This window comes from Sceloporus occidentalis, unplaced genomic scaffold, assembly GCF_023333645.1.
Source record: "Sceloporus occidentalis isolate IW3139 unplaced genomic scaffold, rSceOcc1.0.p SCAF_500, whole genome shotgun sequence".
NCBI classification, from domain to species: Eukaryota; Metazoa; Chordata; class Lepidosauria; order Squamata; family Phrynosomatidae; genus Sceloporus; species Sceloporus occidentalis.
Genome location: NW_028317480.1, coordinates 110,828 through 127,400, shown reverse-complemented (window position 1 = coordinate 127,400; position 16,573 = coordinate 110,828). Strand labels below are relative to the sequence as shown.

The following is a 16,573-nucleotide window of genomic DNA, read 5'->3' as shown; positions in this document are numbered from 1 at the left end:
GACCAATGTCTGCGAACCTGGTCACCGGTGACCAACGGTGTGTGAACCCTGTCACTGGTGACCAATGGCGTGTGGATCCGGTCACCTGTAACCAGTGGCGTGTGAACCCGGTCACCGGTGACCAATGGTGCATGACCTCAATCACCAGTGACCAATAGCATGTGACTTTAAACACTAGTGGCCAAGGTGTCCCCCAGTCACAGGTGACCCCAGTCTTCAATGGCCAAAGACGCGTGACCCTAAATTAATGTCAACACAAACAGCATGGAAAACCAAAATATTGTAGCACAGAAATAACAGAAACAGTCTGAAAGGTTGTATAAACAGCACTAGAGTGTAAGCTCTTTGTCTTGGGTCCCCTCCCGCCGTGGCCTTTCCTACGGACACAATGTATCATGTCTGTAGTCCCATGCTGAGGGGCAAGTGTCTTCCTGCCGGATAGGTGAGCGTGGCTGGACCACCAATCCTTGTGTAACCACTCCTGCTGTTCCTTTAGAGTGTAAGCTTCTAGGGACAGGCCATTTCTCCAGCCAGAGTTTTAAATGTTGTGTCTGTTTATTGTACAACGTTGTGAAGTATACTGGCAATTTTTATAAATAAAATGTTACTGTCCCGTTCCGTCTCGGAGTCTTTTCCTGGAATTATAAATTATTTGGACGTTGTCCAGAGAGGTGCAAAAAGCTTTACAAGAGAGACAAAAAATCCCTTTAGGGACAATAAGCCGGGCATTTCGCTGGAGGGAACAGCTGCCGGATTAAGACATATTTCCCAAATGTCTAATTTATCTCGGTATCCTCAGTATCTGCGCTGTCAGAGACGACCTCGATCTGAACAAGAATCGTTTTACTCAAATCTTTGGTTTCTGCGATCGCTGAAAGCAAAGCACTTTGTCAGATTAATTATCGAGAATAAATCTGATATAACAGGGAGCTGCCCGATGTGCCAGCGATTTACCGAAGGGGGAAAAGGGTCCCCAAGTCGCCATAACCCCAAAAGACCAGGGTTGTGTCTTCCAGGATCATCTAAATCACTTCAAGGAAAATGTGTGCCCGACATGTAGTTCTTTTTAGAAAAATCCTAACATTCGGCCTCCGAGAACCAAAACACCCTACCATTGGGTGCCTTATAAGATAAATGTATGCAGATAAAGCGAGTATTCAGAGGCACAAGAACCTCCATGTTGAATTTTTTTGGGGGGTTCACTTTCTCTGGAAGGACAGATCCGTGGTCCCTATCCCGATGGGAATGTAAGCACCATAAAGTCGCGAAATCCAGCTGCACATTTCACAGATAAAAGTGTTTACGGAGACCGCCAATTAACACGTTCCCTTCCTGTACAGATCACATCTCCCATCATTCAAGGCAGCCATAATGTCATCCAGTTACACATTTTTATGAACTACCCCTGTTATATTATCCCACCCTTTGCTGTAAGATAAGGGTGCAGGGTGGGAACAGCCTCCCAGCAGAAGTGGTAGAGGGTAATACAGTAAGGGGATTAAACATGCATGGGATAGACATATGGCTCGACGAGACCAACGACTGATTACAGAGAAACGAGCAACTAGGTGGGCCGATGGGGCCAAATCTGCTGTCTATGTGTCCATCTCACGCTGGCGATACATGGCAATGAAGGCAGTCAAAGCGACGCTGACCCCAGCTATCATTAAAATGACCGCCAAATGTTCTTACTAAGGAATAACCATAATGGGTATAATTCCAAAAATAAGAACCTCTGGAGCCTCTAAATCCTGTAGATTAGTTGTGGCCCCTGGGAACCAGTAATTACTGAGCATGTGACCCAGCGTCCTGCTCATATAACACAAAAAGCTCACAAGTATACACAGTGCTCTCTCTTCCGTGTCACGTCTGTGTTATACCAACTATCGCAGGCTTGGATGTGCCTTCCCGTGTCACATGCATGTTATACTTAGGATCACACGCTTGGATATACCTTTCCATGTCATAACAACGATCACACGCCTGAAGAGCTCATCCATGTTCTGGACACGTCTTCGGGTAAATGTGATACCAGTGCCGAGAATCTTCCGTGGCAGGCAGGTGCTTTCAGGTGTACTCCGTGGCACCTAAGATAATAGTCATTTTATTGTCTTGTGTTACAGCTGCCGGTCCGAATGCTGCTAATTACCGGCTTCCAGCTGCTCCTCTGTACGGTAAGCGAATCGTGCCCTTGCACATATGTAACATGTAATGAAGTCTCTTCTAACGATTGGATTTACAGGTCATGCGCAGCATGATAACGTATTAAAGTTGTGTCGGAAAAAGCTTAAGTTTGGTTTTTCATTGGCTTGAGAAAGTCCCCTTTTTCCGCCATATAATGCGATTTTCATTTTTTATTGTAAATGTGTCATTCTGACATCACTTCCACGGTATTTTGTCTCAGATGGTTGGTTGCTGGCATGACCTGGATAACACGGAATTTGACTGCTGGCCGGAGGAGCAGCCGAACGAGCAAAACATGATCGACTGCATGGGTGCGTGTGTCACGGGGTTTACATGGGTGAGAGTAGAGCCAGGGGCCCCTGTCTGTAATGAACCTCATTAATTAGATATCAATTAATCAGACTCAGCGGGTGCAATGCATAGTGCCCTTACATAGTACTGCTTGTCCCCAGGTAACATTAAGGGTTAATGTCAATTATTGTAGAGATTAGTGGTCAGTGCTGTAGTACTGTAAGGGTTAATGGCTAAGTACTCTAAGTACAACAGTACTGTAGGGGTCAGCAGCCATTAAAACAGCACTGCAGGGGTTAATGGTCAGCATTGCTCTTGTAGGTCTTGAGATGACTTGGATCGATCGTCCCCCTGAGAAGGTTGCCACCGGCCAGGAGTTTAACGTCACCTACTCGGTCTCCGTTCCCGACAGTTTCTACCAGAAAGCCGTCCGGCAAAAAGTCTTACAATTTAGGTGATTTGGCCTCTTTTCCTCATTAATGTTTTTTTGGTTCCTGCCATTTATTTCTCGGGTGGGTTTGGTTGATGCTCTGTATTTACTGCCGGGCTGACCAGTCCCGTGTATTTTCACCGCAGCAATGCCAGCGTGGCCAAACATTTCTGTGAGCAGGTGGAATGCCCGTCGGATTGGAAATACGCCACGGCAGAGAACTGCTGCATTTATCACGCCAACATACACTCCTGCCCGCTGGCGTTCATGGTGAGGCTTCCGCTGCTAAATTGTGTGTCTGATTAGTGAATCCAGGCGGGAGACTCGCTCTCCTCGCCCAAAGTTATCCCGAGGAACCTGTTCACCTCTCCATCAGAAACCGAGGTCCCGGGGATGAGACCGGAGTCGCTGCAGTCTCCAACGCCTTAGCCAAACTGTCCTGATATGTTCGGCGTTCTGTGTGTGCCATTGTGTATGTGTTGCTGTGTGTCACTGTGCGTGTCTTTTTTAACGTGTCCATCTCGTTGCAATAATCCAGAGGGGATATTACAGGGGAGTGGGTTAGTATTTTGGTCGTTACTTGTGTGAGGAAGGGGTAGATGCGGGAGATGTTTTTCAGGTAAAGGCAGCAGGATTTGGTGAGGGACTGGATGTGCGGGATGGAGGAGAGTCAGGTGTGACACCAAAGGCAGCGAACTGTTGTCTGTTGGTTGGATGTCGGGAATTGGAAGGAGTGGATGGTGGGATCACCATAAACTCAGACTTGGAGATGTTGAGCTTTAGGCGATAGGACGCCATCCATTATGTTATTTCTGAAAGACAGACGGTGAGGTGAGTTGAGAGAGAGCACAGAAAGTCAGGAGAGGAGATATGGATTAGGGTGTCAGCCGCGTATAGTTGGTAGTGGAAGCCAAAGGAAGGTATAAATTGTTCAAAGAGGTGTAGATGTGCAGAGTAGAGATCCTGAAAGTGAGCCCTGAGAAATACCAAGAGAGCGTCTTATCAGAAAGGAACAAGTTCCAGATAACGAGACAGTAAAGGCACGATCCGAGCGGTATGACTTGATCCAATGTCATGGATGCCACGAGAATGAAGGTGGTCAAACAGAGTGGAGAGAAGAGAGACAGAGTGACCTTTAAAAGGAGAGAAAGAGAGAGAGGGAAGGACTGAAAGGTCCAGTTGGTAAAGAGAAGTGAGCAGCTGAGATGTAGGCCACCATAAGAGAGAGAGCGGCAGGAGAGGAAGGGTCGGAAGACACCAGCCACGTTCCAGTGCTGGAGGCCGAGGTGGTTAGGAAAGATCACAATTCGAGCAGCACCCAATGTAGAGGGTACATGGTGGCCGGGGTCTGGATAAACATGTAGTTTGATGGTTTTTAATGGCAGTATTTGAAGATTCATGTAACAAGCTCTCTGGTGCCATGCAGCAACGTGGGATCTGTGGCCCGTGGATCCCAGATGATGGGAAGATTGTGACGCACACGGTTTCCCAGGCCGGAAAAATGACTCAAGGAAACTGGACGTCGAAGGTAAATGCAGATTCAATGCGTCTTCCAACCACTGCAGCCTAGAAAAAACACGCACCGCCGGCCTTCTCTCCGCATGCTTCGGGTGCAGCCTCGCTTGACCTCCAACTCTAGAAAATGTCACAGCCGGTCGGGGTGGAAAAGGGGCATTAGAAGAAAAGGAGTAGCCCCTGACATATCTTCTGAGAGAAATACCCTTAAACCCATGGTGCCCTTTATATAATAAGTAATATATATACACAACCAAGCGATTCATGACATTATTGGCCGCTGTTTATCTGTCGATTGGATATCATATATATATATATTTCTATTTTATTTCAGGTGGTTCTGGTAAATTTGGGTGTAACCTCCCTAATTGCTCACATCAAGGTCGGCCGTATGCACGCAGCCTTAGAGGCCAAATCCACTGTCCTCAGCGGCAAAGGTACCGCACACATCGGTCGTTATAACCCGGCGCACGCTAGTCATAATAACCCCGCCATGAACCCAGCCGATGAGAAGCCATTTTTACTACAGCCCTTACGAAAAAAATTACTGCAGTTTTTCTGAAGTAATACTGCAGTTTTTTGGACATGAAAAAACTGCAATATTGCACTTTTACTGCAGTATTACTGCACAGTTACTGCAGTTTTACTGCATTTGTACGTCACTGTACTGCAGTTTTACTGCAGTTATTTTTGTACGGAAGTACAAATGCAATAAAGCTACAGTACATTGAAGTACAACTGTAGGTTTGCAATATAAAAAAAAAAGTGCAGTAAAAGTGCAGTACAGTGAAGTAGAAATGCAGTAAAAGTGCAGTAAATGTGCAGTAATACTGCAGTAAAAGTGCAGTATTGCAGTTTTTTCATGTCCAAAAAACTGCAGTATTACTTCAGAAAAACTGCAGTAATTTTTTCGTAAGGGAGGGCGTCCAAATTGTAATGATTCGTCATCAACATGAGCTGTCCGAGCAAATAGAACGCGCTCTAAGAGAAGAGAAAGAAGAGAAAGGCATTATTACCTTTATTATTAGTTTTCAGCAGTCACAAGTTTTTCCGGTAACCGTGTCGTGAAGCATGTAATCTGTTTCATGCGATTTAGTTGTTTTATTCCTCGTGTATCTCTTTCCGTGTAAATGTTCTGCACGTTTCTCAGTTTGCGGCGATGGCGTCTGCACCACCAGCGAGAGCTGCGCTCTGTGTCCAGCTGACTGCGGTCCTTGTCCAATGGCAATGTCTGTGAAGGTCTCCATCGGACTTCCCCTCGCGCTGATCTGCTGCGGATTCATATCCGTCATCGTGGTGATTTTATTTTTCATCTAACTTGTAAATATTAAGGTTTTTTACCTGTCACAGTTACAAATACTTCACGTTATACGGCAGAGCTGGGGTTATTCACTAAACGGACGTACTCGCAGCGGATTGCGGTGTTCCTGCGCAGCGGGATCAGCAGACTCCTCTGCTCTGATCCGACCCCAGGGTCCTGCCGTCGATACATTTTATTTTCACAATGTGGGAGTCCGACTCCAACGGAAAAAGATATGTAAAAAATATATAAAAGCAACGTCCAGCATCTGATGATGTTTTATGCAGTTAAATAGAGGGATTATGCTAATTTATACATATTAAGAGATACGGGGAGACGATGTTCATTAACCCGTCCGGTTTTATTTCTGCTCAGTGGTTCCAGTACCAGAAACAGAAGATGCTTTGGGATGAGAGCTGGATCCTTGATGTGAAGGAGTTACCCGGTATGTCTTTTATCTCCCGGTTATTATTATGCAATTCATACAGCACCATATTCTGTAGCGCTGTACAACGGGTAAACGAGACTAGGCCATTAGCGCACCACATAACAATTTAGACAGAAACTAAAGGTGAGGAGGTCCTGCTCAAGCAAGCTTTTTGCACAATATTCCTTCAGGAAAGCCTTGTTTGCTCCTCAGGGGACACGTTCTGGAGCGAGCTCGGGAGCAGCCTTAGTCTGAAGCAGAATAATAACTCGTTGATGCCGAGTCACCGGGAGGAGAGACCGTCCAACATGGTGTTTATATGCGAGTCGGCCACACAGAGCTTCGTCCGAACCGGAATCTAGTGAGTACCGGGTAACACCAGCCGCTGCACTTATAGGGATGTTTTAATATTCAGGGAGCTCTCCCTTTTAGGCAGTGGAAATGTGCCCAGGGTACATCTTTCCTAGGACATTGCAGGGGTGAAAGGGTACAGTAACCCTGTCCACACTCAGCCAAATGCCCCCGCACGCTAGCCATGTGCCACTCACCGCTAGTCCAACATAATTTCAGACCATGTCCAGCTTTTGCTTCGCGAAAACGTTTCAGTATTTTATCTCCTTATATTAATTGTTTCTGAAGTAAAAGGACAGGCGGCAGTTTTGTAACAAAACCATCTGGTAATCTGCGAAATGTCCTCCCTTTCTCTGCAGCGACGGGCGAATAGTCGCTGTGAAGAGAATATATAAGAACAATTTCACTATTTCCAAGGTGATCAGACAGGAAGTTCAGCAGGTCCGGTGAGTAGATTCCTGTCTGTATAAATATTGGAGGTGCAAGAACTCCCCCTTCAACAAAACAAAATACCCTCAGGGCTGATAAAGGGAACTTTCTGGACCCCGACATCGTTTCATTAAACCAGGTAACAGGAACCCTACAGCTTCTTTCAAGTTCCGAGAGCTCTCTTTATACGAGTTTAATGCACAGAAAGCCAGACTCAACTCATTTACCGCACTTGTGATGGCCACGATGGCACCTCCATCTCTTATTATTCAGGAGTTCCAGCTTTAGCCGTATTTTTGCAAATCACTTCCTAAAATTCTGAATCTGCAGGAAACTGGACCACCAGAACATTTCTAAATTCTTTGGAGGCTCAGTGGAAGGAAACATTTTCATAGTTACAGAATATTGCCCCAAAGGGAGTTTGGCTGATGTCCTCTTGAATGATGATGTCCCTTTAAACTGGGGGTTTCGGTGAGTAAACTATATAGCCATATATTCTGGGGGAAAACCAACAGTAAAAAAGTTACTCTAAATACTTAAAATATGGTTAGAGAAGGGGCAGTAAAATGAGGATTAATGAATGGTAAGGGGATGGGGCAGTGAGATTGGGTGAATGGTGACTGGGGAGTACAGTAGGGGACTTCCTCATGGCCAGTCCCAGGATTAATACCCATCCTTTTTACCCCCTACAGATTATCTTTTGCTACAGACATTGCTCGGGGGATGGCGTACCTTCACCACCATAAAATCTACCATGGTCGACTGACCTCATACAACTGTGTCATAGACGACCGTTGGGTTTGCAAAATCTCTGGTACTTTTGCTGGTGAAATATGAAATTATGGGCAATATGGGAAAAAAGTGTGAAGAATGGTCACTAACAGTAAACACACAATTGGTACAATAAACGTCCTCAGATTAGGACGGATTTCACATTATATTATATAGTATTTTTAATATATTCAAAATGTGATGTTGCATTAATTTATATTTAATATATATATATATTACAATATTGTCTCTTTCAGATCACGGGCTGATGATTTACAGAAAAGATGAGCTCAAGGAACTTATAGAGAAAAAACCAGTGCGCCTCTACTGCCCTCCGGAGGCCAACCTCAGCAACAGCACCTGTGGGACCCCAACACCTGCAGCCGACGTTTACAGGTGAAAATGTCTTCTGGAGGAGCAGCTGCCGTCTGGTGCACACGGACCCTCTCTGGGCTTCCTGACAATTTATTATTAATAATAGTAATAATTTAGATTGATTGTATGTCCCTGTTTTTGTGGACAGTGGCCTCATTGAGGCCTCCCACCGTTTTACTTTACTGGTAGATAAATAGAACAGCCTCCCAGCAGAAGTGGTAGAGTGAGGAAATAAGGGAATGTAAACATGCATGGGATAGACAGCTGGCTCCTGAATCTAAAAGACAGGATCATGATCGAGTATTTGTGAATTCTGAGATGTACTATTATGTCCATTGTCACAAAGACATCAAAAGGGTTAAATGCAATAATATGCATCTGTAATACTGGGTGCATAAAAATACAAACCATTTTGTTTTAGTAAATAATACCCTTTAGTAAAACATTATCAGTATGGAATGGAAGAAACATTTCCCACAGTTCCATAGGGTCCAGTAGCGTGTGACCCCTCATCCACCTGGCCACTTACAATGGATATAAAAAGTCTACACGCCGCTGTTAAAGTGCCCGCTCCTTGTGATGTTACAGAATGAGACAAAGATAAATCAGAACTTTTTCCACCTTTAATGTGACCGATAATGCAAACTATTCATTTGCAAAACAAACTGAAATCTTTGAGGGGGACAAAAAAAACCCTCACAATAGCCTGGTTGCATAAGTGTGCGGACCCCCTCATAACTGGGGGCCGTGCCTTTGTTCAGAATTAACTTTTTATATCCATTGTAGATAACCGCATGAAGAATGTCCATGGATTTGTCTTACAAATCCTGGTCACTTGTTGCCCGTTTCACCCCTTGGTTTTTTTTCCATTTTGTTTCCTAATATTTTTCTAAGTACATCTGTTTTTTTCCCCCAGCTATGCCATTATCCTCGTCGAAATCGCTGGCAGATGTGATCCATTTCTGGTTGGTTTATTAACTACTTAGGGGCTGGTATCACTTTTGATTGTTACTAACAATAAGAAATAAGGCAGCTCTTATACTTCATGTATGTAAGCGAGGTCCCATGTCTCCATGTAAAGAATAATAAACAGCGTGTTAGATTTTTATTTGATTTTGTAAAGAAGAAAAGCTGACAGCTGCAGTTAGCGGCTCAGGGCCGAGTGGCTGGGTAACAATGAAGGGACAGGATGGAGACGTTTTCTGTTCATCTGATGGCGTTTTCTCCATATCTCTGTCTGTCTGTCTGTTGAGTTGTCATCTTTTCCCCAGTTACAGCCAGGAGATGCTTTCCTTAATGACGTGTCCTGGAGACCACCCATCCCCGACCTGGGCTCAGGAAAACACGACCATGATTGCCCGGATCCGGCGGATTATTCCGAGGTAGGCGTTACTTTAACGGAGCGGTGAAGCCATATCCCTCAGGTCAAAGCGATGGCAGTATTACCCAGTGTCAAGTGACCCAGAGTATTAACAGGCGGCAGTAATAATCAGTGTCAGGACAACGCACAGCATTAACAAGTATTACGATGGGATCAGGATTTTTTAAACCAAAATTATTTTTAAGCAATATTTCTGGGAATTTTAAGTGTTTTTTTGGTTTTGACGTCACCTAAATTTGACTTTAGTCTGTTTGTTGAAGTTAATTAAACGATGTTGGTCCCATAATCCGATGGCGAGGCCCCCATTTGAGCAAATAAAGAAGATCCTGGACAAGATGAATCCTCACAAAGTGAGCCCTGTGGACATGATGATGACTCTGGTGAGTGGGAGACACAAAGAGGTATAGATATCCCAGTGTAGGGTACATCTGCCCCAGCTCATGTTTAGGGCATGTCTGTTTTCTTTTAATAACTGCGTTGGATGGTTGTGCAGATGGAGAAGTACAGCAAACACCTGGAGACCATCGTGGCGGAAAGAACACAAGATCTGTTACAAGAAAAGCAAAAGACTGATCGGCTTCTGTACAGTGAGTAGCAGCTCACGGTGGACTGACTGATCCAACCACTCAGTGATCAAGACATGGGGTGGGCAAATACACAAAGAAATAACAGACGTTCACCCCAAATAAATATGAATCAAAACGAGGCTCAGGTGCCCTTTAACAGAAGCGGCCTCTACACAAAATATTATAAACATTTCAAAACTGAGAAAAATCCTGGTGCAGCACTGGGGGGTTTTGTTTTTACTCCTATGAAAAGTGGTGCAGACATGATGTTTTTACGCACAGGTTCGAGGTGGCGCCAAGGTGATTTACACACCGCCTAGGGTAGCGTGGAGATGATTTATGTGCCGGTTTAGGGTGGCGCAGAGATGATTTAAATTCAGGTTCGGGGTGGTGCGGAGACTCATTCATATTCATTTCATTCAACTGTTGTAGTCCAGCATTCTTACCCTGGCACTGAAAACAACTAAAAATATGCTGAAAATGTCAAATTGCATTTGCGGTCCATGTGTGTGAATCACACTGGTTCATATATTGAATGGCTATTACATGTCTTGCTACTTGCGGACAGCAGTGATCTTAGGTCGGTTGGGGAGATTCTCTGGTCTTCCCTCATTAGACCACCATCCTGACCACCACATTAAAGCCGAGTCGCACAATGTGGCCCTTTGAGTAAAGCGGGCACACGGTCCAGTCCAATTCTTCCTTTCTTACCTTTGCCATGGACGCCGCATTAATCTGCCTCCATCATTTTGTGTTTCCAGGCATGCTCCCAAAACCTGTCGCTGACGACCTGCGCCAAGGACTGACCTGTGAAGCGCAAAGCTATGCAAACGCCACTATATACTTCAGGTTATTACATGACATCATATGTGACATCATTCTGGCGAGTAGATGTAATATGATGTAATCTGGATCATTGACATCACTCAGAGTGGATCCTTTGTGAAATATTTATTCCCTTTTAAGGTCAAATTCTGGAGGGAAGCCCAAACTGTAAAAATAATAAGTCAATATTTGTGGGATAGACGGTGTTCTTTACACGTATCTGATTTCTCATGGACGTCACACTAATGTGTCTCTCTTTGTACCAGTGACATTGTGGGATTCACCTCTCTGTCGGGGGCCAGCACACCCCACCAGGTGGTCAATTTTCTTAACAAGCTGTATACTCAGTTTGATGATATTATCGACAATTATGATGTTTACAAGGTGGAGACCATAGGAGACGCATGTAAGTATTGAGTTCATTAGATAACTCCAGGCTGTGTGACTGCTTTAGAACAGAAGGTATTCCCGGATTCCTCCACAATATTAATTGAATGTGTCAATTTACGGTGATTTACCCATATACCCCACTTAAGGAAAGGGTCCGAGGTTAAACTAAGGGTCATATTTATTAAGGGAAAAGATTTGTAGTTCTGAAGCAATTGGCTTCCATATTACTTGGGCTCTGTTTCCATGATAAATACTGTGTTGAGGAGGCAGCGGGTCGGTAATGAATCCCAGTTCCGCGTATGGTTAAGCTGACCTGTGAACCCGTGTCCTGCAGACATGGTTGTATCCGGTGTCCCCAAAGAGAATGGCATAAACCACGCGGCTGAGATTGCCAGCATGGCGCTTGATATGGTTGCGGTTTGCCAAAGCTTTCAGATTCCACACATACCAGACACTAAACTGAAGATCCGAGCTGGTATTCACTCAGGTAATGGTCATGCGTGTAGCACCCAGTATCTGTACCGTGCTGCGCATTCATGTAGTTTACACGTATCTGTACCGTGCTGCGCATGCATGTAGTTTACACGTATCTGTACCGTGCTGCGCATGCATGTAGTTTACACGTATCTGTACTGTGCTGCTCAGTGTCATTTATGTTCCAAGTAAACCACTTCCATAATTGGGCCATATTAGAAACTATCATATTTGTGTCCCTTTATTTGAAGGTCCAGTTGTCGCTGGGGTTGTTGGGACTAAAATGCCGCGTTACTGTTTGTTTGGAGATACCGTGAACACAGCTTCAAGAATGGAGTCAAACAGCGAAGGTACAAACACTCGTCACACTAAGAGAGAGACAGAGACAATTGGCCCCGTTCGCACATCCAAGCGCGCCAATTGTCATCAACAGACATTAACAGTCTGCCAGCAAAGGAAGAAACATGCATAATTTGTTAATGCGCCAGCAAAGGAATGAACACGCATATTTTGTAAATGCGCCAGCAAAGGAATGAACATGCATGTTTTGTTAATGCACCATCAAAGGAATGAACACGCCTGTTACATTAACGCGCCTGCAAAGGAACGAACATGCATGTTACGTTAAAGCGCCAGCAAAGGAATGAACACACATGTTACGTTAATACGCCAGCAAAGGAATGAACACGCAAGTTATGTTAATGCGCCAGCAAAGGAATGAACACGCATGTTACGTTAATGCGCCAGCAAAGGAATGAACATGCATGTTAAGTTAATGCGTCAGCAAAGGAATGAACACGCATGTTACATTAATGCACACTAGTAAAATCTGCAGTAAATGACAGGTTTTCAATCCTTTTCCTTAGCCTTAAAAATCCAGTGCAGTTCCAGCACCGCTGACCTGCTCCAGGAGTTTGGTGGCTTTGTCCTCAGCTGCCGGGGGACACTGGATGTTAAGGTAAAGATAAAGGCACAAGGACTGTCGGAGTTGTCCATGCCTATGCCCCCGACACGGCACTTAAATTAATCAAACCCCTTTATGTCAAATCTTCTTTAACTCATAAAAATAAGCTACCCACAAAAGCTGTTTAGTACTAAATATTCCCCCCCAAAAATCCAACCGGATCCTAAGCAGAACTAAATCTTTCCCCCAAAAAACCCTACCGGATCCAGTGCAGGACTAAATCTTTACCCCCCCAAAAAAACAACGGGATCCTGTGCAGAACAAAATCTTTCCTCCAAAAAACCCTACCGGATCCAGTGCAGGACTAAATCTTTACCCCCCCAAAAAAACAACGTGATCCTGTGCAGAACAAAATCTTTCCTCCAAAAATCCCTACCGGATCCAGTGCAGGACTAAATACTCCACTAAAAAGCCCCACCAAATCGTGCGCAGAAGTAAATCCACTCCTACCCCCTACTGGCTCCCGAGACGCATTACATCTAGCCCAACAAACCACACTGGATCCAGTGCAGAACTAAATATTCCCCCAAAAAACCCTACTGGATCCTGCACAATACAAAATTCTGCCCCCTACCGGATCCTGCAAGCTTCTCCTCTGTAAAACTATACCCGATCCTGTGCTACTGGACTCACAGCCAGCACTTAGCATTACATTATATATATAATGATGTCCTGATGAAAGTCAGTAATGACTGAAACGTCGACTTGACTTTGAATAAAATGAAATTGTCAATTTAAAGACCTGGAGTGCTGACCATCTTTTTGAAAGTGTTATATATATATATATATATATACACACTCAGCCAATTTGTCTGTTTTTGAGATGAAATCTGTAGCATTGAATACGTTTTTTTTCTTTGCAGGGGAAAGGTACCATGGTAACCTGGTGGCTGGAAGGAAAGGCCCAAAAAAGAAATGTGAAGATTTAACATGAAATGAGTGTTTGGGGCCATCTGTTACACCAGTGCGGCTCTACATCATTATGTATTAACTGAATGAATAGGTAGAGATTAAAACATAGTTTCTATTAGATAATGCCTAAAAACAAGTGTTTGCCGGGGGTCTGTAAGAAGCGTCTAAAGAGTGGGGGCAGAGAACGGCAGGACCGGGGCAGAGAACTTTTCTTTTTAATGTATGGAACATTTTGTTAGCTCTTGGGGCTGCAGCCGACCTCTCGTCACAGAGACACTTTCACGCGACCCCCTAAAGAGTCATTTAACGGATAAAAAATAAAATGCTGCTCCTTTTAGTCCTGCCTGGTCAGCAGCAGAGAGCCATGCGGGGAGGGGAACATAGAAAAGCTGAAAGAAGTCCATCAAGCCTGCGCCCAGTAACATCAATCCAGATTAAGGTGCCCGGAAGCATCGATCCAGATTAATGCGCTCGGAAGCGTCGATCCAGATTAAGGCGCCCGGAAGCATCGATCCAGATTAATGCGCTCGGAAGCATCGATCCAGATTAAGGCGCCCGGAAGCATTGATCCAGATTAAGGCGCCCGGAAGCATTGATCCAGATTAAGGCGCCAAGTAACAACGATCCAGATTAAGGCGCCCGGAAACATCGATCCAGATTAAGGCGCCCGGAAGCATCGATCCAGATTAAGGCGCCCGGAAGCATCGATCCAGATTAAGGCGCCCGGAAGCATCGATCCAGATTAAGGCGCCCGGAAGCATCGATCCAGATTAAGGCGCCCGGAAGCATCGATTCAGATTAAGGCTTCTTTTCACATCCATGCCGAATTTGCCCCAAATCATGCCGAATGAGTCCTTTATGCTCCGTGTGCACTGAAATCACCGGGTATCCCAGAACAGCCTTTCTTACCAGAAAGCAATGCGGTTCATTCGGAAAGGATTTACAGCCTTCGCCACGGAGAGTCTCCTTCTTAGTTTAAGATAATACTGCGGCTCCTACCAATTATAATACGTGGCGTCTCCTCCGTGGGGTGAATATTCCTCCTGCAAGGACCGCATGTGGACTTTGAATTAATTTGTATGTTGTGATGATGTCATACCTTAGGTAAATAAATGTAATTTAGCTAAAGGTTCCTCATCTTTTTAATGATTTTCTTGGCTCTTCTTGTCTCTTTCCGAATTCGGTTGCATCTTTCCTATGAATTGGCGCCCCAAACGTGAACTTGGTTTTGTAAACGAGGGGTGATGCTTTGAGTAGAAGGTCTCAGACACGCTGCCACCTGACGTTCACTCTCGATCCCTTGGGTGTCACATTTATAGTTTATAATTAACATGGAAGCCACCCAGAGCTCCTCCTCTGGGGAGCAGCTTAATGAAGAGTTAAGGCTAACCACATGAAGGGGGCGTGGCTAGCCACAAACAGTCATTAGTGGGTGGGGGATGGGTGTGGCCAGATGGCTTCCCTCTAAGAACTGACCCAGGGAAGCAAGGCTTTACCCGGAGACTCCAGGTCCAACCCCGAGAGTTCCCAGGCATGATAGCGTGTGTATCTGTATGTGTCTGCGTGCGTGTTTGCCAGCGTTTTGGGTGTGTGTGTGTATGTGTGTGCAGACGTATAGGTGCGTGTGTGTGTGTGTATCCATGTGCACTGCCAAAATGCATTTTACAGGAATTGCAGCGGTAATTGACATTAAATCATTGAAATGATTCTGCAACAAACTCCCATCACGAGCTGAATTTACACCAAACGAATCGTGTTTGCGTAATAAATTGTAACAATAATTAAATATTATAAACTTTTAACGAACTTTTATAAACTTGTACCAAAAAAGAGTTATAACCAACAGGAAGAAATAGAAGCTGCAGCGGAGGACTTACCAGCCACGTAGAACCACAACGCGTTTCGCCACGGCTCGGCTTCTTCCACTTACATACCTCACAAGCCCCGGTTCAGGTAGGGCAGCCGAAACCCCAGTGCCCCTCTCCTCTGACGTCCCTCTCTCCTCCACTGAAGCCCCTCCCCTGATGCCCCTCTCTACCCCGGTGCCCCCTCTTTTCTAGGTCAGAATGTTTGCTGGGTATGAGGGTATCGCAGGGTTCTACAGCCCTAAAAGCGCCGATAATGTGTATAGAAACAGGCGATCCTCCCAGTAACAGCGCACCAACCAGGATGCAAGGAACGCACATTTCTTATTGGGGAAAAACAGCTTGTTTTTAAGGCTAGAGAGGCCCTTCTGTGAACACATTAATAACATAACCCGGACTGGCCATCGGGCACACTGGGCATTTACCAGGTGGGCCGGGCGGCCCAGGGCCGGATTGACGTAGGGCTGATGGAGCTGCAGCTCCAGGCCCCTACCTTAAAATAGGCTCAGTCAGCACCTGCCCCTTAAGCCTGCAGCAACTGCGACCGGGTCCGCCACTCTAGGGGGCCGGGCAGCCCCAACCAGGGCCGGCCTTAGGGGTGCGTGGCCGCACAGAGCTTAAATTAAAACATCAGGGTTTTTTGGGGGTTTACATTATTTAACATGGGGGATGTTAAATAAAGTTTGTTTAACTTTATTTAACATGGAAGATGTTAAATAAAGTTAAAAAAAAACAAACCCCCCCCCCCCCCCGATGTTTTAATTTAAGCCCTGTGCGGCCGCGCACCCCTAAGGCCGGCCCTGGTGGGGGCTGCCTGGCCTCCTAGAGTGGCGGACACGGTCACAGTTGCTGCTTACTCCGGCAACAAGGTAAGTAGGGTAAGGGAGGTGGGTGCAGTGAGAGGGGGTACATAGTGATAAGGGGGAACATAGTTAGAAGGGGATGGGGAGAGGGGGTAGTGTGAATGCGTACAAGAATGAATGAGTAAATGTGTGGATGAAGTGTGTGAATGCGTAGGAGAATTAATAAATTCATGTGTGGATGAATTGCTTGAATGATTTGTGAGACTGCATTAATGAGTATGAGTTAATGATTTGTGTGAATGAGTGAGTAAGTGTTTGTG

At 45.2% G+C, this 16,573-nt stretch overlaps 1 protein-coding gene across 1 annotated transcript; it reads left to right on the top strand.

Annotated features, from left to right (window-relative positions):
* Positions 1-5: 5 nt before the first annotated feature.
* On the top strand, positions 6-13,602 carry LOC149271518 (atrial natriuretic peptide receptor 2-like). Its single transcript, XM_089507376.1, has 26 exons — positions 6-117; positions 1,216-1,247; positions 2,124-2,174; positions 2,405-2,495; positions 2,797-2,929; positions 3,031-3,175; positions 3,729-3,731; positions 4,332-4,433; positions 4,755-4,857; positions 5,571-5,716; positions 6,096-6,165; positions 6,361-6,508; positions 6,858-6,944; positions 7,258-7,398; positions 7,620-7,741; positions 7,956-8,094; positions 8,990-9,038; positions 9,351-9,455; positions 9,715-9,834; positions 9,948-10,041; positions 10,782-10,869; positions 11,112-11,251; positions 11,570-11,722; positions 11,961-12,059; positions 12,576-12,667; positions 13,537-13,602. The coding sequence occupies exons 1-26, from the start codon at positions 6-8 to the stop codon at positions 13,600-13,602; spliced, it is 2,631 nt and encodes an 876-aa protein (XP_089363502.1).
* The last annotated feature ends 2,971 nt before the right edge of the window (positions 13,603-16,573 follow it).

Excerpts from the sequence above, each read along its gene's own strand:
- LOC149271518 (XM_089507376.1), top strand. The coding sequence starts at position 6 with ATGTCTGCGAACCTGGTCACCGGTGACCAACGGTGTGTGAACCCTGTC. Across the intron at positions 9,039-9,350 it reads GCAGATGTGATCCATTTCTG|CCAGGAGATGCTTTCCTTAA; the intron begins GTTGGTTTATTA and ends CCCCAGTTACAG. Across the intron at positions 11,723-11,960 it reads CCGAGCTGGTATTCACTCAG|GTCCAGTTGTCGCTGGGGTT; the intron begins GTAATGGTCATG and ends CTTTATTTGAAG.